We start from the raw sequence: 27,909 nt of genomic DNA, 5'->3' as shown, positions 1-27,909 counted from the left end.
GCCGGCATGCAGGTTAATTTGCGTGCGCGATACGCACGAGCGGTATAAATTTATTGCGTGCATGAAGGTGCCGTCCGTAGCCTTGGCATTGTGCGTCACCTACGGTCTCGGGTCTTTTACGTAACTTACAATTATGGTACGCGGGAGGGGCCGCCACGTGCTCGAGGCCGGAATTGCATACGGTTGCAGTATGCCAGGCATCGGCTAATTGACTTTATCGCACCCACTCACGGCGCATGTCACTGATAAAAGATGACGCCGTGGACAAGAACGTTCGGTCCGGCAGTGTTGCCGTTTCTAGTAAAATTGTCATTTTCTAGTACATTTCAATTGTTTTTATTACGCTGGTACATTTTGTGATTTTTTAGTACGTTTGGAAATATTTTAGTGAACTTGCATTTGCGAAATTGAATTGGAAATGGACTTTACCCGATCAAGGATCAGATGTACTAGGTACTCCATGATCAAGAATATCTGGTATGGAAGAGATTAAGGTCTGGAAACTGTATTTATCTCAAGGCCATTTTCCATAAACTGGTACAGATCTTGAGTTAAAATTTAAACTTTGGGAATTTCGTACACTTTTGTGTAGGCCACGCATGCGCCACTTGTTGAAAGAGACCTTTCAGACAGGTGTTGCCAACCCCTGAAGCAAGCAAATCATCAGAAGGTGGTCGAAATTTCCTTAGCTTTCTTTGTTTGGTACATTTTTTAGAGGAAAACGAAAATTTGAAGTCAATTTCCTTTTAAATGAAACTCGAAACAATAGAAATTCGTAAATAAACAAGAAACGGACAAAATTTAAACAGAAAGTAAGAAAATTTTGAAAAAGTGACTCAGATAAACCATAATTATCCAAACTCCAACACCAAGTCAATTGGTCATACTCCAAGCAACCCAACCCACACCCCAAGCAAATAACGGAAATTGTTATCCATTTTTCAGTATTTAACCTCTTATCGCATACAAAGCCATTTGGCTGCTGAAGTTCTATTTTTTTCCGTATGTTAGAAGGTTTTTTTTTCAAAACCAACTTTGAATACTAATTTTTACACTTTGTGTAACTGAACGTATTTTCTGTTGTCTACGGTAAGTGTAAATTGTCAAATTATTCGCGTAAATGTAAAAATTTTATTCATTTCCTTTATAATTCATGCAATAAGGGGTTAATACTGAATAGTTAATTTGTCGATTTTCAAAAAATCTACGAAATCTATAAATAATAAAATATAAATTAGCTGTTTCCCAGTCTATGATTGTCGCCACTGTCGCCACTGCTTAGTGCATATTTTTTCAGAAACCTCACAAGTGGTTGTTTTTTAGGTTGTTGTTTCGATTTCACAGATCATTTTTAGAGATTTCGCTATTAGTCTTGAGATTTAGTTTGAGATCTTCAGATTTTTTTCAGATTTTGGCCTAAACGACAACATTTCTAAATAAGAAAACAATTTTTCTTCTTCCTTTCAGCGGGCTCTAATTTCTTTATATCTGAAAAAATTTCCTTAAGGTTGACAACACTGCTTTCGGTATCCTACCTCACTGAAAAATACGAAAACAATGAAAGCACCATCTGGCGGCAAGAAACATAACCTCGCAACAGTTGAACACCATTCGGTACATTCTACGACCTATCTAGTAAATTTTTTTCACAGAGCTGCTACATTCCCAGTTACCAAAGTGGCAACACTGAACTTCGGTGCTCTAATTGGCCCGGCGAAAGTGACGCCACGCGCCAGGCAACGCGATTTTCATTTACAATGGTTTGTATTGTTGTCGAGATAAACACACAACTTACTACCTAAAATCATCTTTGGCACGCCCTGTTTTCACGACTAACCGTTTACACGCCTTAACATGCAGATACATCGTATACCTGATTGTTATGCAAGAGATAATCGCCGGCTGATGGCTTGAACTGGAATAATTATACCCGTATGCAAAATGCCGCGCGAACATTATCCGCCGGTATATTTCTCATAGTCATGATACGCCGTGTACGCATAGATGTAAATGTGGGTATAGAGCTGGTACCTGTGATTGTACATCTCACGCACGCTTGAAAGACGTTGTACGATATATGAACGGGTGTTACGAACCTGGCAAACAAAATGGTATGACAGTTTGAATTATTATACGCCAGACAAGTTGGCGCGCGAATATACGAGTAGGTGTATGCATTGAACGACGAGGTGATACCACGATGAGACGTAGCAATTCTCTCAGCTATGCTGTACCTACGACTGGAGGTCCTATGGTGAACAGTTTTTTTTCTAATTTAGACATCGATTTTGAAATGTAGTGTTACGAGTGTTTTCCGTCAATCTGTTGTAATCTGTACTCAAATATTGCTAGGATTTTTTTAAATATATTTTATGGTTTCGTTGAAACTGGACTCGGTTTGAAACTGTTTTAATTTTTCAACTGAACTGTTGAGGCTAGGAATAAACATCAGGGAAGAAGAAATGACAAGTAAATAATGTTTGCGTTACGTGGCACCGATTTATTACATGGTTAAATTTTTTGAAATTCGTTGCTCCGCACGGCTAGCTTGTTAGCCATATCGACGGCTTGGCATCTTGGTACATAATTTTGCAGATGACATAAGAAGTTATTGCTTACAGTGCAATAGACTCCTATTTTTTTTTTTTTTTTATCAAACTTTATCTGTAGAAGTTTCTTTTTTTTATGCACTTTATTATTTCATTTGGGCGAAACTTATGCAACTATCTATGTAGTATCGATATCTATAAACCGTATTTATCCATACATCATTTTAACCTCAAGTACTGTAGCTATGAAGGCAATATTTTTTATTGCGGATCAGATGTTTGTTTTCATCAAATAATTCAGCTAATCATCAAGCTCAGCAACAGTAGGTGAAGAAAGTATGGACGACACGTAGACTTTGGTGTTTAGTTGAGCGTTTCTCCTGAATTCTCGAGGACTCGCTAGCTTTGGTAAATCGCGAACAAAGAAGAACTATTTTTGCCTCTTCTTCATGGAACTGACCCCGCAAACCGTGTGGCTGTGTGTATATAATGCCGTCCGCGTATTTGGGTCGCACCACATTCCAACTACAGGGCGTTTCAAGAGCCGTTTGACCTGCCAGCTATGCTTCTGGGTCACGTTTCTTCGGATTTAGGTCTCTCGGGGTCTTCGGACTAGCTGGCTCGACTCTCGGCTCGGTCATTGCAAACGCCTTCGATCACACCCAGCACTTCAGGCTCGCGGTAAATACGCCCACTTTCAAATCACCTTCCACCTTCCATTAATCGAAAGAATTCGCACGTCGACGAAGAATTGCAATCGACTTCCAATCCCGTTGTAATCTGATGTTGAAAAATAGTTAGGCCAAGGTCCGATGGACAAGTTAGACACACGTGGGTATGAGACGTCCGGTTTGAATAACTAATCTTCTATGGCCAACGTCGATCGTCGTCAGTTCGTAAAGAAGACGCGTAATATGAAAATATGTAAGAGCTTGATATTCATTGTTAAATGTTACTTGTTCCAATATGAACTCCTGTGAACCTTTATTTGGGTTAAACGGGCGATTAAACTCTTAAATATACAACAATCCTTTTTTCGGAATCATAAATTTACCATTCTGAAGAAAGACGCGCACGAGTTCAGCAGACATTAGGCTGGAAAGTCGAAAACAAAAAGGAATACCTTTCTATTACCGGTAGAACTGGATTCTTCCAAAATCAGCAGCCCTTCTCCAGAGTTACACGGTCCGAGATTCAATTATTCAGGATCGTTTCTTGCTCGTGTTTTCAGACGTTGAAGCTTCTTGTATCGGTTGTCCTCCACGTCGTTCCACCTTGCTTCGTACATTTCGACATGTGTGGGGACACGGCTGCTATCAATTTTGGCTTCCTGCCCGTGGCATACGTATGAATGCTTGACTGAGTATAACAAGTATCCTACCTTAACATTCTGTGTACGCGAAATTTTCTCAGTATTGAAACGAAATCCTAATTGGATACCTATCAATAGTTATACCTTCAACGTCGCCGAGTTTTGAAGATTGCGGAAAAAGTGTAACAATTGAGAAACTATTAAAGCTTGATTGGAAAATCTGAACCGTTGAAATTAAAAGAGGAAAATAGGGAATTGAATTTGGAAGTATCCCGTGTGAGAGAAATGATCAGTAGATAAGTACATATTTAATGTTGATTTCAGCAACTTAAATTTCGAACATTAGAAAATCTCTCCACTAATCTACTGGTTTGATGCATAACTTCAGCTTTCGATACACACTTCACATCTAACTTCCTCTTGGGTTACACGAATTGTAATATCTCACCGTATCATGTCACCCTGAAGAATATCGTTATCCAGTCACGTTGATCACATATGTTTTAAAAACTGCGATTTGTTAGTCTGATAAGAATTTCAAAGCTTTTGCAAAAACAAAGAACGTCAGTTATTGACCAATTTTCGGTGAGATTGAAAGAAGTGTAGGTACTAGTAAAAAATGATTGATGAAATGAATTTTGTACGGTTTGTTTGCGCAATGCAAAACCTACTTTCGTACGGTTTCATATTTTTAGCTTCGTTTATGGTGTCGATACATGGTTGCGCAAGGGACATGAAAACACATGGATAAATAAATACAGAATAAAGATGTCGTTGTAATCGTAAGTTCATAAATTTCACCTTGGCACTGAGATCGCAAGACGCATCCCTTTCGACAATGGCTTACGGCCAATGTTCCAAAACGACTTTACCCTAATAATAGCAGTAGTGAAAATGATCATAAGGTGAGCGTGACTCATCATCGTCAAAAATTTGTTGCGTTTTTCAGCTGTACTGTTCGGTTATTCTTCGTCAAGTTCTTGAACTGTCATTCATCTCTTTTGTGCCAAAATTTGCATCGTTAATGCCTCTTAGAATCGAATAAAGATGGACCTGAATATATGATTATAGTCATATACGCGACGTTTTTGTCGAATAATGTGACAGCAAATTACGTAACCCTTGAAACTGATTTTGACAACGAAATAGATAATGTACTGGGAAAAATTTCGTTTCTTGAAATTACTAGAACAATCGAATAAAATTGTTATCTATGCAATGACGGTTTGAATATTGTTGGCAATTAAAAACAAAATATGCGGTAGAAGTAAATACTGACTGTAATTATAGTTGCCAGTGTTACATTTTCTAGTTGTTGTAAAATTGAATCTTTATGTTTACTTCAGTACACGTTTCAATTAAACAAGAGCTTTAATGCGTTAGCACCAAAATCAATACATCGCAGGAGTTCCAAAAAAAAAAAAATACAGTACAACTAATCGTAATGAAAAAAAAGAATTTTCTTGTTACCGCATACAAAACTAATTTTCACCTTGTACCCAGCGTTAAAATACTGTTCGTTTATGGTAGAAACTACAAATAGTTACGGACCGCGGTACAGCCTGAAACCATAGGAAGAAATTTTTCTCTAGGTGGATGTTTCGGCGAACGAATTTTCAAATTAAAGCGATCGTGACGCCGCTGCTTAACCGTAATCGGGGTGGGGGAAGGTCTGCGCGGAAGTAATTGAACCTAGAAGCTCATACCAGGCGGGTGAACCGGCGCTGTTCGCTGGCCGACGAGGCGGTGGAACCCAGGGGGTAGTGAACTCGGAACTGGGTCGTCAGTTCGATCGGTGGCACCTAACCTGACCGACCTACCTACCCAACGACGACCCGGGACGAGAGTGTCACCGACTGCAGTTGGCACTGCGGGCTACGCGACTAACGCGACAAGCTCTGCAGGATGGACTCAGAGCGGCAAAAACGAAAAATGTAAACGGTGAACTCCTGCAGGTGAGGAACGCCACGGGATCCCCGTCGTCACGTGGCAACTGACCCGTTCGCCGTCTTGCCAGCCTCTCTGAGGAAGTACTGTTAACCGTTCGACCGCATGACCGACGCTCAAGGATCAAGGGCTCCGACAAGGAAGGTATCTCAGGTCGGTCTCTCCGATTTCATTTCTTTTTTACTATGTTATGATAGACTGAAAACTAAGCGACACGTGTTTTTTTTTACCTGCCATTAGACAGTTTAAAGGGGTGAAACGACCCTCTAAAGTAAGGGATGTCAATAGGCGATTCGGCAGTTCCACCCGCAAGAACATAATGTTTTTCACAATTTCGACTGGAAATGTTTTCTCGCAACGAGAAATGAAAAATGTAATTTTCTGAATTAGATACGAAACAAACAACTGCCAAATCGATCCTTGACATGTCTTACTTTGGGGGGTGGTTTCATCCCCTTAAAGTGTTTAATGGCAGGTAAAGAAAAACACGTGTCGCTTAGTTTTTAGTCTACTATAACATATTACAAAAGCAATCAAATCGGAGATCTCGACCTGGGATACCTTCCTTGGGATCAATGTCGTTATCATTGCTTCGAAGATATGTGGGATCGGATGAGGTCGATTTCATGTCGCGGAAAATTGGCCACGTAAATAAAGTTTTATCTGCAGGACGTGAGGGGCTCACTTTCCTTCACTGATCATAGTCACACAGGAAACACGAGAACGTGTCGTTTGTTAAAGGTTCTCGTGAGGACGTTGCTAATGTGATTCCAATTAATGGACTACCTAGATTTTATGTTTTCATTGCGTATACTTCAACTGCAGAGGTCTGACTGACAATCTCTAAGTTTATTCGATTTGCTGGGTATCTTGAAGTCGTTAAAAATTTACGAAATAACGAGATCGATGATAGAAAAGCCTCTAGCTTTTCATATTACTGGGGAAACAGGATTACAAGATGAAGCGATAATCCGTGAGAAGAACGTTTGAGGATTGAAATTAATGTTCAAATATCTCAGGGTTTTATATCCGATAAAAGTCTAATAAAGCTGACAAAGAAATTCCAAAAGCTGTATTTGGATGAGCTGAAACAAAGTGGCCAGTTTCAAACTTCAAAGGCTTTCGATCGAAACATTATAACAAAGAGTCCTTTTGAAAGGAAATCTCAATATATGTGTCGAATTTTGTAAAATATAATAGCAATGACATTTTCATCCTTGTAATACCTTCGATTTTTCCCGAGTTAATCTTTGCGTGCAATCAGGATGAAGATGCGATAAGCGATGGAGATGAATAAGTTTTATTTTTTTTTACAATATTTAGAAACATCGATTACCTCTCCGCGTGAAAAGATAAAAATAAAATGAAGAAGAACTTTGTAGAAATGATCGCCTCCAAGTTGTTGAAGTGGAAAATGAGTCCGACTAACTGTGAAAATTACGAACCATGAATAGCTGTGCAAACAAGTTCCTCTCGAAACAAAATTTGAACACTGCATGTTGTTATGGAGTATTGAGCTGTATTTTCGCTACCATTTCTGACTGAAGACAAATTATAGAACGAATTCGCGCAACGATAATTGTGCATTGCTCGCATTTATTTCACATTTCGTAAGTACAGTCGAGATGTCAGCTGAAGGTTTACCGAGATAAGTGCAGGCGAGAGATAAGACTGGCATAAGCTACTTTTGAGTTCTCTTAACCGGATTACCGAAGCCGGACAAAAAAATTGACTAGGATGAAAAATGGGAAGATCCCAGGCACACGTTCTAACTTCACATGGTGGCTTATCCCTTAAGCTTATCGTACTTCCTTATTACGATCCTAGTGAGCGGTAAGTTTGCATATTCATTGGTAGTTCATGGGTATGTTTCGCCGTTCCTTACAGGGCACTGGAAAACTGGAGAAGGATTATTAAAACTACCTCGTAGTCTTGTTAAGGCAGTTGATATTTTCACTACCGCGCAATTGCACGATTTCTAATGGTTTCCATTCCACTATTGATTTCTCCCGTTGCTTATCAATGATTTCCGAATGACTTAAAGTGCCATCGAGAATCCTTTGATTCTGTTTCTTGCATGGTTCCGTACATACATGGTTGAACAGAAACGAATTCCGCTGAAGATTCTTCCGCAGGGTTGACAGTCCGGAAAAAAGGGCTCAACTTAAGCGCGGAGCTTTTTCTCTTGAAACGTCCCCGCGAGGCTTTGAGGCGAAAAAGAAAGACCAGTGGCATTTAAGCCTTTTCCGCTTTGCAAACCTCCTTCAGATCGAGTCAAGAAACTGCGGCATTGTATTCGAAGACAGGTTGCAGTGTGAACAATAACGGCGAGGAAATTGTTTGCGACTTGTATGGCGCGTTCTTCTTATATGATAGAGATGTGAAACTGAAACCGGAGTTAATAGTGTTACACTATCGTTGGGGAAAATGTTGATAAATTTTCCATTCTTGTGTGGCCAAAATGTTTTTATTGGCTGGATGAGTAGGTGAAGTAAATCATTCTGTCTTTAGGCACTAGACAATAATTTTTATCTACACAATAACGATAGGCGAATAAAGTTGTTTGTCTGGTGATGTGGCTGCGAATGTATGAGTAGTGAACGTATACTATACGGATGTGAAGTACACGCGTATTCGCTGCTTCAAATTTAACGTCAACAACACGAGATTACACTAAGATTTTTGATAAAGGCGTCTAGAGCTATTATTATACCAGGCGTCAGTATCTTGCGTAGGTGTGGGTGCAAAATCGTTTGTGTAAATTTTGTATAGTTATTATTTTTAACTGTGTTTCGCGATTACGTCAATTTGACTAAACGTATTAACAATCGACTTTAATGCAGTTAAATGGTGAATTCTTTTTTTTTTTGCAGAATTCGATATTTCGAGTTTCAAATCGGCTCTGAATCGCAATTGGCATACATTCACTGTTAATTTTTATTCTAAATTTCTGATCACGAACTAAATTTTTTGTTGTAACTAACGCACATTTCCTAATTGTAACCCGAGGAAAGTTACCAATTCTATTCTAATCTGAAGCGAACGTTTCATTATCTTATCAGGTGTTCACCGATCTTTTATCCGTGATAAATTATCTCTGTTGCTATTCGAACACGCGTGTATGCGATACCGTAGACGCGATACAAAAATACACGTGACCAGTCTGCTTGTAACACGCGGAAGGGAAGAGATAACTATAAATTTAGAGGCTAGGCATCGGCCGATTCACGCCTGGCATCGGAGATCCTCCCCTGCCAAGTTCCTAATTCAATTAAAAAAAATACACCAAAATGAAAACAAAAACAAAAACAGAATCAACGTAGCGAGGCGAGGGTTACGCAACATGGGGAGGGAAACAAGTTTTCAAGAAATCAACGCAACAAGGAGGAAAAAACACGCGCCGAAAGCTTTGTATTATAACCATTTCGTCTTTCACGTGCTAAAACGGGTGAAACCTCGTAAAATGCGAGAAAACCGACCGAATCTGTAAAATATACGCGTAAATCAAATTGTTACTACCAGTCGTAATACTTAAAAAGATATACGAGATTCGCAAAATTAAATTTATGTACACAGGTATATCCTTTTTTACATATATAACAAATAATATATTCACCTACATATTAGTTTAAAAAAAAAAACAGAAACACTTCACGTCGTAACTGGAATTTTATTACTTTGGAAAAAAATAACCGTTTTGTACTTTTATACAAGTTTATGTCAAATCCATTCACGTCTAACCCTGACCGTCATTTCGGATTTCTGGACCATGCTTTGAAATCATTGTGCCAACTTTGAATATTTGTGAAATTTTCTTAAATTCTTTCTTGTAACATTAGTCATTTACAAGTTTTTCACGAGCCTAAAGATTTAAAGTAATTTGACAAATTTTGTGTTCATCAGTTTTGAAAATGACTCCAATTTACTGTTGTCTGTAAATACGGAACAGCTGTTTTTTTTAAGCTCAACAATTTCCTCAATGTGCGAATTACAGTTGAGACAAATATCGGAAAAATGTGAGGGAGAGATGACGAGGATCGAACGTTTGTCAAATTGTCATTGAATGTACTATATGGAACGCTCTTTGTTCACGAAACTTGCAAACGCGTTTTGTTTCCAAACAGTCAAGCGACCAAAAATATCTTATATAATGCCAACTAATTTTCTTTATTTCGAGAAAAATAAATAAAGGCAAATATTGTTGGTTCGCAATAACAAAACGAAATATTTACTTGACTTTGCGAACGTTGCAAAATCGTTTGGTCATCTCCTCGGAATATATGAATACTTTATAGAACAACGTTGAAATCATGTGCTACATACTACGTGTTTATATATTTTCTTACAGTACAAGTTACAATTTCGTATTTCGCGTCTTACGAATTTAGGTCGACACGAAGAATCTCTACATTGAAAAAGTACAATTGGGTTTTACCCAACGTATTTAAACCTGCGGCAAATATTAATTCCATAAATAAATAGATAGATATTTTTAATCTTGATACAAAACTTGTTTTCAAAAAATAACAGGTGTTCGGATAGTTGCAAATAAATCGCAAAATATTATGCAAGTCTTATACATAGAAGACAAAGATTTTTCCACTATACATTTGGTGAAAATCGGCAACGGGTGAAACGTCTAGCATGCTGAATTTTGTTCATTTTTTTACAACTGGTTTCGAATGACTGGCTCGGTTTTATCGATTCGAAAATGCGAGGTTCTCATGCACGTTGTACGCTGTATAACATATATTACCTAAATACGCGAATAACGGGCGTAATGACCGCGCTCGCGCTTGACTAACGTTGCAGACTTTCCTGTTTTTGCAATAAGGTCAGTTTAATTAAATGCCAGCAACGGTTCGACCTTAAGCTAGCCGATACATAACGGCTGTGCCAATTTGAGATGTTCGAATTATTCGTTGCAGTTATTCCTGTACCTATACGCGTTTGTTCACGAAGCACGGAATTGAGGTTAGGGTCGCGTAATGTCAGATTTGTTCGCAACGGCGCATGCGCGGAATATAGAAAAGAAAAGGCCACTTTGAACTCGTAGGACTTAAAAGTGGTCCCTTCGGTACTTCGCGCATGCGCATTCGCAGACTCATTATACCGTCATAGAAACAGAAAAACGCGTAAAACATGCTCGCGTTGTATAAATACATTATTCGCGTTGTTTGGGCGTGAAAAATTCGTTTCCTGCATTTGCATGAAGTGCCGAAGTTCAATTGAAGAATTAAATCACTACGATCGGTCCGTCTTCTTGCCACATGCCTAAGGCACGAAATCTTGAGATGAGTATTATTTTACTCTTGATTTTTCCGTTCATGTTCTGCATTCGCGAAATCCCTCGAGAAGACGAGGCTTCTGATTTCCTAAATAAGGCCTGCAAAGCAGATCACGGGTATTTATTCTCCTAGATCCTTACAGATTTCTGGCTCCTCGCCAAAACGATGCAACAAAAATTCTGCATCGAACGTGATTCATTTGGAGCATATACAAAGGGTGGGATAAATTGCTTCATAACGCTTCATATAACAGACTTTACAATATCGTGTCACTTTTTTCCTCTTATGGTGATGCCACTTTAGGATTTTCAAATTTATCCCGCATGTCAATATCGAATTTGAATGACGAAATCACGTATCGTTACAACTTTGGAATTTTGCAGTCTCAAATCCATACACCTAATTTCCCTTCGTTTTCTCAGTGCGGTACAAAATTTCAGTATAATTCATGAGAAACCGCACTGCAGGTATGTTGCGGTCCTCATAAGGACGATGCCTGTTTAAAGAATTTTTCGTCGAGGTCAAAAAAAGTGTATATATGCGAAGGTTATAATCGAAAGCCAACACGTATCGTGTAAAATTCATCTGTACCAAATTGTGTCTGTAATGATTAGTTATTGAAGGACTCATGCAATCGTAGTGACGTCATCGAGCACCTTATGTACTGTAATTGTAGGCATAGTGTACTAATTCGATTAGCGTCTAACCATTCTAACCATCTCCGATTGACTTTGCGCTGAAATTTCTAATCGTTATCCCAATTCTGAAACGCCCTGGCATTTTTTTTTTTTTACAGATTTTCACCTGTTACCGCACTACGTCTATCAATGATATTCTCAATCCTGTAAAAAATTCTGTACGAATTAATCGCAAGGATGTTACTTCAAGCTCAAACTTAGTACAATAATAGATCTCATAATATTTTTTTATAAAGAGTAAATTTTACTTTTAAGAAGAATGGGTAAAAAAGGTTTCATGCACGTTGAGCCTCTGATTTTAGTCTATTCGGCGAAATTCCTATTCGCCTTGGGGGTTCAATCATCGATGTGTATAAATAAATTGGCAAGGTGGGAGATACGCCGCTCGCCGAAAGAAAACACACACTCTTTGATTAAATTCTCGGCAGACAGAAAGAGAGAGAGAGAGAGAGAGAGAGGACCGGCCTGGCACTTGGCTCAACTATCAGAAGCAAATTGAGTAACGTAGATACAATGAACCAAGAAGCGTTTGGAAATATACTGACCAATGCAAAAGAAAATAACTGATGACTTTAATTTCCGGAACTTTACGAGAGGACGTCTGAAAAAAATTTATGTTACTTCCAATGCAAGCGATTGATTGATAATTGTAATTTGTATTCTTTTAACAACGAATTTCTTCTGGTGAAAGGTGAATTTGGTCAAAGGTGTAAATAAATTGTGAAAAAATTGCAATTAGATCGGACAAACGCTGTCACAGTAACACATATTTTATTACAATTAAAAAATGTTCATTTACCTCTTTGATAGCTTTATTATTGATTGGAAAAAGTTTGAAAAGAAATCACTACAGATTTCTGAGTGAAAAGGATTGGACAACTACTTTACAACACATGGTTACAGAAGTAGTGGAGCACAGCTTTTGAGAGTAGGTACGTTACACGTTACGAGAGCTGGTGTTAAGTAATTGGATTTCTTAGACGAAAGAAAAACCTAGATTTAACGCCTCGAGCTGCGGCGATAATCAAGCTAATAACATTAAGTGGACTCGCCATCGGTATACTTATGAGACCCTAAAAAATTGCCTTTCCATAACGCTGTATTGCCGTACATGAATGTGAAGTAACTCGTAAGTTTGATCTTATTTCACTGCTTGCCGTGAAACCATTCATCGAATTTCATTTTTAATCGCGGACAACTGGAATCGAACTAATATTATAACACAAAACAGTTAGTTCAGTGTTGTTCAGGTTTCCTTAAAACTTTGGTGCTGTTGTTTGAACAGTGAAAACAAGTTTGCAAGTTTGTTGAAAATCGGGGGATATAATTATTTGACTCTGTATAACGTAAGTCTGAAAGCAGAATTATTCCTGAAAAGGATAGTCAGAAATTAACTCGTTTCAGAGACTGAATCGAAGTTCTTGTTTTATAATGTTCTATCAAAGTAGATTCGTGTGGTAAAAACGTTTGCATATTCAAGAGGCAATTACTTCGGCAATTTGGGATACCGACTAATTGAACATTTGAGTTTTATAAAATTTAATACAGAACTATCTGATTCTTATCAAGCCGGATAAGAATCTGAGTTGGTAGATAGAAGAAATGCGAATCATTGAAATGACTTTCTTCTAGGTTCAAGTTAACTTTGTTCTAGTCAAATATTGTTTCGTCACTAATTGGTGAATTAATTGAATGCGATTAGTATTTGCTATCAAAAATTTTCTACACTGTCAAAATTTATCCGGATGCGTTCAGTGCGTTTCGGAAAATTTGACAAGCGTAATAACAAACAGCAGTGTTTTTCGGGGATGATTTCTTACGCCTGAATAATCGAGTCCTGAATTTAAATTTTCTGAATCGCAATTCGCAACACTTGAATAATTCGAATGTTACGCGTGAAAATTTTTGCACGGAATCATTCGATATGAATCGCTGTTGGGAAAGGCGAATGCATGACGGGGATTATTAATTATTACGCAATGGAATATTATTACTCGATCACTCGTGCAATTTATCCTTATATATATACCCGCGATGAAAGCAGCCAGTCCAATAATTTGCGTTTATATACCTTATACCTCCGGCAATTTGTCCCGCTCGATTCAACTTCCATTTATTACAGGCATTAACCGCACTTGAATTATTTCGCAAGCCTGAAATGGAATGCATCAACTGCTAACGGGCATTACTTGCATTATACGCTTTGAGCTTGAGCAGGAACTTATCCGCACCTGGACAAAATTCAACTCAAGCATTCGCGAATTATGTGTGTCAATATTTTTATAGCCAAAGTTTATACAAGACTTGTTTAAGGTTGATTTCACGTTCACATGATAATGAATGTTGGACAGGTGTTCGTTACTTTCGACGCACAATTTAATATGGACTAACAGATTTTTGCAAATATTGAGAACCTCTGAATGTTTGACTCAGTGTTCATCCGCTATAAGAATAATTACAACCAGCGTTTAATTTCTAAGTAAATAGTCCAGTCAAAATAATTATATATTAAAAATATTTGGGATATGGCTGCATTTTTATTTACAGGGGTTCTCGACCCTCAGAAACTCAAATCTGATATCATTTTTGAGCTGTAAGCCAAAGTTTCGAGAAAACTGCATAATTCGACGTTATTTGCGTTTTCCTCAAAAACTGCTATCGATAGATGAAAGTTGACTTAACTATCGTGTAGAGCGGAAAACTCTACATCGAATTCTGTTCTGACATGTTGGAAAAGGAGTCGGATTAACAGATTAAGAAAAAAGAAATTATTTCACCAAAAAATTCCCCAGATGTCGTCGATAAGTAGAATTTCCATTTTCTTGATTTGTTAATCCGACTCACTTTCCGACGTGTTAGGACATAATTCGATGTAGAATTTTCCACTCTACACGATGGTTAAGTCAATTTTCATCTATCGATAGCAGTTTTTGAGGAAAATGCAAAAAAACTTCAAATTTGGCGGTTTTCTCGAAGCACCGGCTATGCAGCTCAAAAATAACTTCAAATTTGAATTCCTGAGGGTCGAATACCCCTATACGCAAAAATGCAGTCACATCTTGAAGATTTTTAATTCACACCCATTTTGACTAGACTAAAAATACCAATTCGAGCTTTAGTGCTTTTCTGTGTTCTTTCATTTCTCCAATTTCAGTTTCTCTTCAGATGTATAACTTCTCAATCAGGTATGACGACAGCCTTGCATATCTTAAGTCAACTCATACACGAGTTCCTCGATATTAAAAACCACCGCCAGCACGACACGTGCTAAACATCTGCGCAGCCGCAGTTTCAAATGGCAAAGTTTTCCCGGCCAGCACGTGTATTATATGGGTTGTACGGGTTACTCCCATGCGCCCTGCAGGTAATAATGTCCATACATATGCATGAAGAACGCACAAACCTGCACAAAGTGCCTGTACGACATTTTCTCTCTTTCTCTTTCTTCGATTTTTTTGTTTCGCTCATGCCTGCGTGTATCTGACCCCGTTTACACTTTACGCGTTTGTTCAATGCGTTCGTATTCGCATAATTTGCATACGCATATTTATATGCAGGTACGTAGGGAGGCGGCCTTCTGTGTTTAATCCAATTCAACAGATCGCGCGTGGGTTAGATTCGGATTTGAATTGTGACGCTTGGATATAAAATCGACAAGAAACGGTGCTTGTATGCGTATTGTGCTGGTATATATATTTTGCAAGATTTTATAACTGTTAAAAAAGACTCCCGCCTCTGACTTTTTACACACGAATATCTTGACTCCGGCTTTATGAATATTCATTTTGCAGGTAAGCAAACTGGCTGTCGCCGAATGCCGACTTTCATCCGCAAAGTCGAATTTACTTCTATGTGTATACATGTACGGTCACATGATTTTTTATCGCACTTGAAAATCACAGGCGAAAAATATTCGGCAATTTTCATTTTCACAAGTTTTTTTTTTCAGACGAGTCATATTTTTTCTGGAAGTCTTCGGAAAATAGTTTTTTTTGCAATTAACCCAAAACTTTTGTAGCGCAGAATTGAAATATCGAAGAAACGACCGATTGCTTTTTACTTGCGATGTAATTCTCTTCCCATTATTCAAAGTGGAATGCCTGAAAAACAAGTGAAATTGCTTTATTGCTCATACATTATACGCACCGCGTCCCGGTAAACATTTTTCTCTTTAATAATCCTGCAAATAACTTTGAAATCGACCGTTTCAGCCAATTTCTTTGAAATTTTGAACAAAAATCAGTTTCCGAGCCTTTCTTCATTCCTTATTTCCTTTATTTCTATTTTTTTGATATTCACCATAAATTTATGTGAAAATTGTTATTTCGGAGCGTAACCTAACGCTAAAAATTCCAAATTCAAATAATTTTCAAAGCCATCTCCAATGCGCAAGTTTTTGCACAGTAATATTTTTTCAACGGACTGTTCCAGTCAAAATTCAACTGCAGCCGTCTCGAAAATTATTCTAAAAATGACGTAAATCAAACATAAGTTGCGTGCGGCTTAAAAACGCCACAAAATGGACAAAAAACGGAAAGCTCATCGGTGTGTCTGCGGGGTAAGATGGTTGACACGAAGGAGTTAAACGGTGCTTCGTAAAGTCTATTTGGAGAAGTCAGCATCGAAACACTCCGTGTGCTTCACGCTCCAGCGGAAGTCCCAGTGCAAGGCACCAGACTTCCGGCCGCCTCGGCTATTCGTGGCTTCTAAGAGCCACGTTTCTTTACTCACTGATGCTAGCCGATGCAGGTGCAAAGTCCCGGATTAACGAAGCTCTGCTTTCGTTCGGATTCACTGTCACTTGCACTTGTTTACACTTTACGCGATACTTATCACACTCGAATATAAGTTATCAGTCATTCTTTGCTTTTGCTCCTTGAGCAATTTTTTTTCGCACGTTCCGATTTCGTGTGCAAAATTTCAGGAATTTCGGGAACTATGCAACAGCGTTGAACATTTTCAGTCGCATTCTATTCACACACACAAAATTCGATTGTTACCCATAACCGTAGTCCAACTTTCGGTTGTTCGCCTTACTAAAAGATAATTAAAAAAAAATTACAAAATAAACACTTTTTTTTTTTATACCAGGGTCATAAAAAACCCAACTCCTCGATTTCCACAGTTTTTAATTTATCTCAAATCACAATACAGTTTTTACAGCCCGATTATGCTATCTACGTACAAAAAAAAAATCATTTTCCGAATTTACATTCTTTCAACAAATATTCTCTCGTAGATTAATGATTTGCACATCGGTTTCTCATCGGAAGCAAGGATTCAAGAAGGGTAAACACAACATCAACACATTAGAGTCTCCTTATACATCGTGCATGCAGAGAAGAAACTTCTTACTCCCACAAAATAGAGTTTGTCTATACATAGGTGATGTAATTTTCGTAGATCCAACAATACGCGATGTCTTGATCAGAATTATTAAAAGTGCGTCGCTCTACCGCATGACAGGCCTGATCCCCGGTCTTCGGTCATTCAATAATCAGCTTTATTATAACCGTCAACAAAGTTTATATATGTTATACACATAACATATAATATATACACACGTGCGAAGTATCGACGAAAACAACTCGACACGCGGTGAACAGCTGCTTTTAAAATTCGCTAGTGAATAAATCTTATCATTTCAAGGTTATTCGACCTAGGCACTAGTCCAAGGACGGTGTAGATCACCGGTCTTATGGAAATTCACCGCGGCGTGTGTATGAAACAAAAATTCCGCGCTGAGATGTGATTGCAATTTTTCGAGGTAATTTATTCGAAAAAAGTATCGCAAAATAAAAATTCAACCTCATTTTCGATCTCAGATCGCGAAATACGTCGAATGTCTTGAGATCGTCGTGAAATTTCGAAATTTTATTACTGAGAATGGAAAAAGTTGAAAAAAAATTGGACAAATCTTATTGTTAAGAACATTCTCCGGTTCCGATCACACTAAGTTTCGTACAAATCTGTAATCCAACGTCCTCAAACCCTTGAAATCTGCAACGGAAGTCCGTAACACATGAAATACTACAAGCCCATCCTTTGATCGTCAAACAACATCATCTCTTACTTTCTCTGCGCGTAATCAATAATCCCAGTAATCCTCGTGGTGTACCTAATGATCGAGGCGGAAGTAAAACCCGCAGGCATACATCTCCGCATGTAATATTTCTTTAACTGAACGCGCGCTGCCTAATGCCTTTGCCGTTTTGCAATTGGGTTAACGACTTGAGCGATAACGTTGCATAACAACATCAACCGCGTATATGCTCGCGAATATCCCTCTGAACCTTTAAGCTGCATATTTCTCATACTTAAACTTGCAGCGATAATGTTTTGTCCCCCTTCCCCCTGTTGTGTGTGTTCATATAAGACGTAAATTACACCTGCCAACCGGTGTACTCCTCGCTTAGGTTAGGTTAGGTTAGGTTAGGTAAACTTTCCTTACACGTTTCGTCTAGCGAACAGCTTGAATAGTCTGTAGATCTCTCTGTGTTATAAAATCAAGTACTTCTTACATATTTGCAAATAGTGGCAAGTAGAATTGATCATCTTTTTTTTCTTTTTCTTTTTAAGTTATGTACATGTGCATAGTTTATTTCCTGTCCCACTTTGGTCACTGTATAAAAGTGCTGTTGGGTCATGTTCTCAGTGCCCGATAATATTTTTGGATCGGGTCGTTGTCGCGCAATTCCGTTATATCATAATTGAATCGGGTCCTGATCATGTCGTCCATATCAAGACTCGATCGTTGAATAGGATGAGCTACTCTTTGCATTAGTTTTTATTGAGATTATTAGTCCCTTAGGTACGTGTGTCAAGCACCTCGTCGCTTACAGTTGGTGCTCAGCGAAAGCTGCGGCTTTTCTACGATCTTTCACGATCAATCTGTATTAATCGGCAGCTTTGAATAATCGTTTTCTCCGATTAATCGATGAATCGATTAATTGCTTTTTGATTAATCGATAAATCAAACCTACCGCAATAGTTCTGCAGGTCAATCCTTCAAAGACGTCCGTTTGACCGAGAAATTTACTGGAGGCAAATTTACCAAAATCTTGGTCAATTTCACAGGAAACTGAAGCATTTCGTATTACGTGAAAGTACATTTAGTCTGACGTCCGTAAGAAACAAAAAATTTAATGGCGCGAATAAATTTAAAGAAATTTGAAGAAAGTGAATTTTTTCAACGAGATATAAATTTATCAGAATAAAAAACGCGACAGATCGAAACAAAAATTAATGTATGTCAGATAAACCGATTTTAGTAGACTCATAAACTAATGAAATTTAGCTGCTTATGGTGCTTGATTTTTTTAGGTGCTCACCCGGTAATTCATGCTTCGAGTTACGCGAAAATTGCGCAATTTTTTTACTTAGCGGTAGCAGGTTGATAATTCTCATTTACTGCAGCCATGCTTTCGCCTTTAATGAGCTTCTTTGTAATTAGTCGAGACTTTGAGCGTGTATTCGCCACCTGAAAAAATTCAAAGAACATGCGACGTGAATTGTGCTGCGAGCTTATTATATCGGACGTTCTGCATTTGTGTGGTATACACTTCACAGTTGTACCGCGGTCAAACAATGAGAAACCAGTTGTGTCGAGAATTAATTTACACCTCTGAGACTTGCGCGAGTTGCAGGAATAACTGCGTGCATCATTAACAAAGGCGTATAAAATGTTCGGTGACCGCAAAGAATTGAATAACACAAAGTTGGACGAGAAATCTCTTTCATTATATTCAATAATTACGTGTATTATTCATTTCTTTATCATGGTCACGTTTTACACGGTTCGATAAATTTTTGTTTTCCATTTCCAACAGCTTGGATTATTTATGTACCTTTATTTTTTGCTGAATTGAAAAGAATGACAATCGCTAGAATCGTTATAGTTGCTGATTTGATTTCGGACAATTGAGGTGATTCAACTTTAAAAAATTAACGTAGGTCGAATATTTCTGTACCTTCCTGTACCGATCGTTTTCGGACTCGCTTGAATCCGTCAGATTTTTTTTTCCCGCCTGTTCCGGCCGCTTCTGGACCCCCCAGAACCGTTCCAAATTTTTTCCGAACCGGTCCGATTTTTTCCGGACCCGCTCGAACCCTTTCGATTCTTTTATCACTAGCTCCGATCGTTTCCGGACGCGCCCGAACGTGTTCGAATATTTATTAACGCGTTCCGATGGTTTCCGGACTTGCCCGAACATGTCCGATTTTTTTCTGACACGTTTCGACCGTTTCCAGACACGCCGGCTCATTTTAAACATTCAATTCATCATTTATCGGTCTGGAAGTTTTCTATTCAGCGATTTGGGAACATAAAAGAATTCATAGTAAAATCACGTACCGAAAAACACTTGTGCTTGAATTCCTGCTAAGAACTGTTCAAAACGTTGCAGAGATGTTTTAGCACTCATTCCGTCGTTAAGCACACACTGCATGTTCCATTTGTAACCAGACGTTATAAGTATGTAAAGATAAATATGAAATATCCGAGTGTACAAGGTACTTAGGATAACCGGTTACATCGATGCAATTAATTATCTCGTTGCTATTCACGGTCTGACCAATGACGCAAAGGATATACCGCAAAGTTTAAATAAATTGAACCACGGATTGGTTAGTTATTCGCACCGCGGTGGATGGGGAGATTTTATGCGTATGTTCATAAACGCCGCCATTACCTTTTAACTAGGGGTCACGCAGCTCTGTATATGTATGTATGTATACATACCTTTATGATGCGATCATTCAGCACGTCTCAGGATGCACGCAAAGTCGGCAAAGTTCGAACGATCGTAATTACTGGCACGTCTACTTCGCAGTCTGGGATCGAGATCAGTCTGGTTGTCGGCAGTTCTATTGCTGTTTCAACGTTCAATAAATTACAATATGTATTGCAAAACAGTCTATATGACAGTTCTCGATGTGGCGCAGAAATTCTTATCTCCCAAAGTGGCGACAGCTTTTAACGTTGTTTGGAAACTATTTGGAGCACGTTTATTACACGGAGTTGAAAATATTTCGAAGTATTTCAACAATTTGCAAACGATGAGGTGTACATAGATTTTTATATATTCAATTTATTCGGAAACTCTTGAGAGTTTTTTTTTTTTATATTATTGAGAATTTCGGAAAGGTGAAACTGCGAAAGTGTTTGAATATTAATAACTCAAAAACACCCGTGTAGAAAGTAAAAATAAAACTGAAAAATTTGAAATTTTCAGAGGCGGTACTGTTATCACAAAGTATTGCGATAACAGTATAATACTTGATAAAATTGGCTGGAAATGTATGAATTTACCTACTTTATATTCTGATAATAGCGTTCATTTGTTATTTTATCATCGTGGCGGATATCGTAATTATAATTATACTACATGCATCCAGATACGTAATTGCCACCCGTTGCACCGACGACCAGCCGTCAATTAACGCTAATTGCTAGCTGTTGTTATGATTAATATATAAGTGCTCGAGAATGTGCCGATTTCTGAGATACGATAAGGATCCCGACCGATCTACGTAAGAATGCTTGATTTTATAAAAATCATTCCGATCTAACGCGTACGTAACAATTAGCTGACATAATTTTAGACTTCTGTATGATATAATCGACGAAATAACTATTACTTTGATTATAGAAACTCTGGAGTATCAACCCAAGTTGATGTTTCTACACCCCGTAATTGTGATTCTGTTTGCAGATTTCTCTGCAATTGTATTCAAGTATTCAATAAAAATGATGGAACAATTAGGTAAACGAAAACTGCGATGAAATTAAAGAATGAAATTATGCCTCAGCTGTACGTCGATGGCATTGAATACATGGTTGGTCGACTAGTTTTTTTTTTTTGTTCTTTATCGTACTGAAAATATATCGATAGTGTTACAGGCTGTCCTAAATAGGCAGCCTGACGTTCACTGATAAAGACTTTTGGAACCTGGTTTACAGACGTTGAGCGCGACATCATATCGCTATATGTGATCATGCAGGGCGGAGATTTACATCGCATTATAAACATCATGTCTGCGATGTTTTTTTAGATACGGATTTCGGTTATGTTTACATCGTACAAAGATTGATCTTAACATAATATGACACACATGTCATCAACCTTTGTTCCAGTCGCGTCACATTTTTAGAAGCTAGTCACTTTTTCCAATCCTACATCCATTTCTCATTCAATTTATTCTTCTTATCATTTTTCTTGGAACAAAGAACGCTGACTTACTAGCAATAAGAATACAATTCATTATGCTCGTACGGGATGTTCACTCATGCTCTGTACACAAGGATGAAAAAGTAGTTTTGTTTGATTTCTGCTTCATTTTTTATAGCTGTCAGTCTTTGTTCTATTTTCAACTCTTCGTACAACATCTTCTTCTCTTCGCGTGGTATTTTCTACTTTGTTCAGGATTAATTTTTCACACTTTGTTCAAACGATTCCAAACTTAGTATCTGTATCTTCAAAGATGAACTTTTTTACTTCACTTTAGCTTCTGGATTCTTGTACAACAACCTGCGAAGAATAAATTCTAACAGATCATCCTTTTGCCTGTAATTAATTAATTCAGACTCATTGGTTTCAGTTGTCTACTGCGATTACACCGCCTCTGGAAGATCGTTGCAGTTCCTGGAGGAATACATCACCAAGGAAGTTCTTCCCTGCCTCGGTGACACTCGGACATCAACGTCAATCTGCAGTTTGCAGTCTTCTTTATTCAGGTGAGTCGAATCCTGAGATACATTGTGCTATGTTAATTTGGAATAAACATCGAACACTATTTTATTATTATGTTTTAAAAAATTGAAATCAACTCACTTTCCACCGTGAATGGATACGATAGCTATTGCGTTCCGTATATTATAGATATGTGAAGAAGAACCTTGGGGTGTAACGTTATTTTTATCGAAACATGTGTTCCTCATCTGGACGCTGTCATAAAAAGTAAAAATATATGCATATTGAATAAAAAAAACGTATTAACCGTAAACACAGGCGTAGTAAGGTATCATAAAATTGAGAGTAACTGGAATATACTTCAGTCCCCCAACTTTGGGCATGTCAGACTTTCACAGTGTCTTAAGATTGTTTTGAAAATTATAAGCGTCGCACAGAATTATGAATCACAATTAAATTTTCACAATAAAATTGTTTCCTTCGCATGGTTAGAATTAATTTCTGCTAACGATAAGATTCAATTGCCAGGGTCTTGAAACCGTTAAGAAAAACTGCTTCGTACGTAATATGAAAATGAGAGGAAATTTATTGTTAGGTGAAAAATATCCAGGCATAAATAGTACAAACTTAACCGATAAATTTTCAGGTGTTGAAAGATTTCGCTTGCCAAGAAAATATTACATCTTCTTTTGTGGTTTGAAAGCTTCCGATAATCGTCTAATTTTAGACGAAGATTGATATTTGAATATTTTTGAATTACTGGTGTCATTAACGTTGCAAAATGATACGTTTTTTTTTTTTTTTTTTTAATCATTTTGCATTTTAAATTAGCGAACCACTGGAAATTTGTTTTCGCACGAATTTCACCGCGGTTTGTCTATTTCTTTTCAACTCGCGAACAGTACGTTTGCATACGGATATTCCAATTTCGATTCTTTCCCCAGCCATAACGGCTGAATCGTATCGTGTATCGATAGATGTTTGTTTATCATCATTTGTGCAGCTGAGTAGACAGTACGTAATTTACCGTGATGTCTTCCAGGATTAGCAGTACCTTGTAAATGTTGCCTGAATATTTAATCAAGTTCCGCAAAAGAAACGAGCTATATCACGTCCCTTGTAGGTCCGGAATTGACGAGTGTTTATTAAAAAATTCCGTAAGAAATTTTCGACGTGCGTCGTCGCGTTGGCGACAAACATCCTGGACGTTATAGTTTACATGGAAAATGCAAACGTTGCTCTTTATTGTCGCGTGCAAATGGCTTCCTTGATCCGAGAACTCAAAGGAGAATCTAGTTTCCTTCATCAGATTCAGAGTCGAATTCTCTGATATGATTTAGATTATTTAAGCAACATTATCGTGTAGAATAAAAGAAAACTGCACAACTTGCGAAAAAATGTTTGAGATATAAAAGTTATTTTCGGACTTAAGTGACCTTTGACTGACTCAGACGTGTTTATAATTGGAATCTGGGTGGCGCCAAAGAAATATCCACACTATTTAAAAGTCTCGGCTTTTGATAGTATCGTGATTATAGAAATGATATATGTTCTTATTTTTCAATTTAACACCTCCGGTGCCACGATGAGGAAGCGAGAAAAAATGCAAAATAAAAGATAAAAACGTTCTCACCACGTGCGTCAACGGATGGTTGTGAAAAATTGATTCTAACCGACTGTCTTTAAATTTTTTACGCCCATTGTTTTTTTCATTCACGTTCCGTTCGAAAGACAACTGATAATCCTTATCTATTCTCGATTACCGTTAGACGTGTATAGGTACACAAATTTATATTTTCGAAAGCTCGCTAAGATCGCAACGTCACAATTTTTATATCTTATAGCTAGAAATTTTACTCTCTATGTAAGTACGCGTCTAATTGTAAGACGCCTGAATATTTCCGGGCTTTCTGTAAGCCGCTGCATACGCGAGTCCAAGACCTTCAATCATATTGATTTATTTGATCAGGAAGTAATTTTACCACGGGCGTAAGTCGTAAAGGACAAAGTCATTTCCTCTGGGTCTGTAATTTCACCGCCCGAATCAGCCCTCGGACTATCATCGCGCCTCGCAAGTATTTTTTTGTTCAACTATAATATCGGCTCTGTAACGCGTATCGTGCGACGATGAATGTAAATTCACATCAGTTATTCATTTATGGGGAGACGATGAGCAGTTTTCCATTCATGATGATATACGCAATTACGTACAGTGCTCTTATAACTTCCTCTTTCAAGAGCTATTTTTTTTATCAAGAGAAAGTTTTCCTCGCTTCCACACTCTGCTTCCTGTTTCGTATATATTTTCTATAATGCAACTCCAGCGAAAATCCAAACTTTCGGCTTCGATGAGACGGAGAAGGTCCAGTGATTTTTTTTTTTCAAATTAGCAGCAATACTTGTTATATGTCAGATTCTTTGGTAACATGAAATTTGCTTTCTAGCAATTTAACTCCATATTTTTTTGAATTGAATTTTCTCAATATTTACGACAATTACAGTCGAGAGGAATGATAATATTTTTGTTATTTCTATCGTTGTAGTACGCGTCAGTCTGATGGAATATCCAGTCGTTTTATGCCAGTAAAAAATATCAGCTCGACGTCTAGATCTGGCTAGGATCGAGACATTTTGAAAAGTGCGAAATCGTAGATAGGAAAATTCTGGTATTTCAAGTGCTGCAGAGTATCCGACGAACCAGAAATAGATCTTTGAACGCCCAAAAGTGTTCGATGGTAATTGGTACCACGTTCTGAGAATTAAAATGGGAGCGACAAAAAAAAAAAAAAGAAAAACGCTTCCGTCACAAAATATATATCAAATAAATAAAATATCATAATAAACATAATAAATAAATATATCATACATCGCACGTGTGATTTATCGAGAGCTGGAGTAAATATTAAAAATCGTTCATCCATGAATAGACGGAATGCCTGCTGAATAATTGTTCAGTTGGCCAATTGAGCATTTGAATGAAGTTTTTTTTTTCCATTTTTAGGGGTGCATAATGCAGTGCAAGCCAAAATAACGAGGACGTATTTTTTGTTTTTCGTTAAAAATGATAATTTTTCATGTTATAGGTGATTGAATTTCACTGATTTTAATATATATAGATATATCTTAAAATGGGTGACCTCACAATGTTATAGCTTTCAATCTGTTATATTAATGGGAATTTTGATTCAATCAAAAAAATAAAAAATACGTCCAAAATATTTTTTTCCAATCTACAAGAATATGAAATAAAAAAAATTTCATTCAAATACTCAATTATCGTCCCCTCGTTAACCAATCGAACAATATCGTTGAGTTGTCGAAAGCGAGCGAGCAGTTTGACGAAAGCTTACCTGTAAGCTCGTGCTCCGCGGCTCGTCACGAACCACTTCCACGTCATTATATGAATATTAAACAAGAGGCATAGGTAGCGCCGCTGGGATTCACCCCCAGCAAACTGGCACCTAGAGGGCGACAGAGCCACGAATATGTTTATACATGTATTATATATACGTATACACGTATGCATGTATATACGTGTAGGGCGTGTATGAACCAAGAGTCGGTCGAGTTGGCTTGAGTTTATGGCGCCGGGGGTGGCAGCCAACTCCCTCCCGAGGATCAATATCCCTCACTTCAACCACCGCTTGGCGCAGCTCTAACCCCCAAACAAAGAAGGGCCTTCAAATGCCGGAACAGCGAAGAAGAACCGGTAAATCAGGTCGATTTACGCACCCGAAGGTACACCGCCTTAGCCGTACGCGTGTTGGGAAACAACTTTTCATGCATAGTAATAATTCATTGTGCGCGATTTGTGTCACGAAGATATCACATGCGTGGTAAAGTCCAAGGTGACGAACAGACATGGATAACCGAGAATTGTCAGGGAATGTCGGAACAACGTAATTCTTTTGTAAATCGTTTTTGAAACTTCAGCTATGCTTTGCAAATTGAGTTAAGCTCATTTTCGGATATGGCATTGTTGGATTTATAATTATTTTTGGGCAACGAAGCAATACTATGTGTTTTTTGAATCCAAATTTATATATTCAAGATGCACATTTTCTGGAGCTTTAGGTCATAAAAGCTGCCCGACATTACCTAAGTTTCGTGGATAAAATGTCAGGGAATTCAGACTTTTTTCGCGGGAAAAGTCAGGGAAAAGTCGGGAATTTTATTTCAGCAAAATTATCGCCACCCTGAAGTCGTGATGCTCGAGACTGGAGACGGAAATGCAGGCATCGATTTATTCCTTCGTAACAGGATTCCTATGGCTGGATAATTTTTGGTCACTGATACGTAACCTGACCTTGAAGATGCGAATTTGGAACCGACAGATCTAATGTCGAGAATAAAAAGCAGTAAAACCTTATGAAAATTAATTGATTTACAAATTTTTTTTATTTGTTTTTTGACCTCAATCCTCGTATGTGACTTCAAGTCTGCCGTATCGGATTGTAGTGTACATAAGACAAATCTGGAGCGAGTCAGAGGATCATAAAAACAATTTTGTGAGAATTCGATCATCGTTTCAAACATAGAATTAGCGGCGCTCTTATATTTCTGACAGCTGTATTGCATCCTTTGAAATTCCGGGATGACATTTTCAATCAGCGACCCTAAAAATATCATAACTATTGTTTATATCTAACCCAATTTGCTGCAACTCCCGCCTTTGGTACGGTTGGATGTACTTACATTTCTGTCTATTAACGTTAGTTTCACAATTTTTTTATGATATTTTTTTCACGTATCGGCTATAGTATATGTATCCGATATAAATTGCATTGCACCTTTAGGTATAAAAATTAACTTGCAAGGAAGAAATTTTTCCTGGCAAAAATGATTATGAAGGTGTTGTTGAAATTCTAAAGCATTACCGTCTTTCATCCCAGTCATGATACTGGATACATGAAACATTCCGAAACGCACTTTTTTTCAGAAGGACCGCTTTATAAAGCTTTGCAATATGTTTTGACGGTGCACTACAATTGGAGAAGACAGGTCCCACTGTTCTCTCGTGTAGCGCTATCTAAAATCCTATCCATAATATCCGTATGCGAAGATTCAAGTAATTTAAGTAAATGCGGTTAAATACTCAACATAACGAAATAAGTTTGAAGAAGATGACTAGAAAATGATTATTTTCCTTGCAGGCACGAGGCCCGAGATATTGTGAGGCACGCTGTCGGTGCTAGTGAACAGGACGCTGTCCTTTTCACGGGTCATGGAACCGCTGGCGCCCTACGCGCATTGCTTCGGCATCTGGATATGAATAAGCCCACCGTTGTCTTCGTTGGCCCTTTCGAACACCATGCTAACCTGCGACCTTGGAGAGATCACGGAGTCAAGGTATGCAGACGTCTATGTCCCGATTCAGCTCTTCAGCGTCATTTTATTCATCATGTAAACAGACTGCATCTTTCA

General features: G+C 37.9%; 1 protein-coding gene and 1 long non-coding RNA gene across 3 annotated transcripts in view; one reads left to right on the top strand and one right to left on the bottom strand.

Moving 5' to 3' along the window:
* LOC124211268 (uncharacterized) overlaps positions 1-27,909 on the top strand; it is a 107,874-nt gene that overhangs the window by 70,468 nt on the left and 9,497 nt on the right. Inside the window, exons 2-3 of the mRNA XM_046610196.2 lie at positions 22,394-22,529; positions 27,639-27,834. Of these exons, the coding sequence (XP_046466152.1) occupies positions 22,394-22,529; positions 27,639-27,834 (332 nt within the window). The remainder of the gene's footprint in view (positions 1-22,393; positions 22,530-27,638; positions 27,835-27,909) is intronic.
* LOC124211434 (uncharacterized) lies at positions 16,923-20,838 on the bottom strand. 2 transcript variants are annotated; one of them, XR_006881454.2, is made up of 3 exons: positions 20,535-20,838; positions 19,126-19,274; positions 16,923-18,832 (listed from the first exon to the last, which is right to left on the bottom strand). It is a non-coding gene; the product is annotated as an uncharacterized lncRNA (long non-coding RNA). The 2 variants fall into 2 exon arrangements; XR_011177724.1 differs by lacking the exon at positions 20,535-20,838 and adding an exon at positions 20,148-20,241.

The sequence above is a fragment of the Neodiprion pinetum genome, chromosome 1 (assembly GCF_021155775.2).
Source record: "Neodiprion pinetum isolate iyNeoPine1 chromosome 1, iyNeoPine1.2, whole genome shotgun sequence".
NCBI classification, from domain to species: domain Eukaryota; kingdom Metazoa; phylum Arthropoda; class Insecta; order Hymenoptera; family Diprionidae; genus Neodiprion; species Neodiprion pinetum.
Note: the sequence above shows the minus strand (reverse complement) of the source record. Positions and strands in the feature narration are given on the sequence as shown.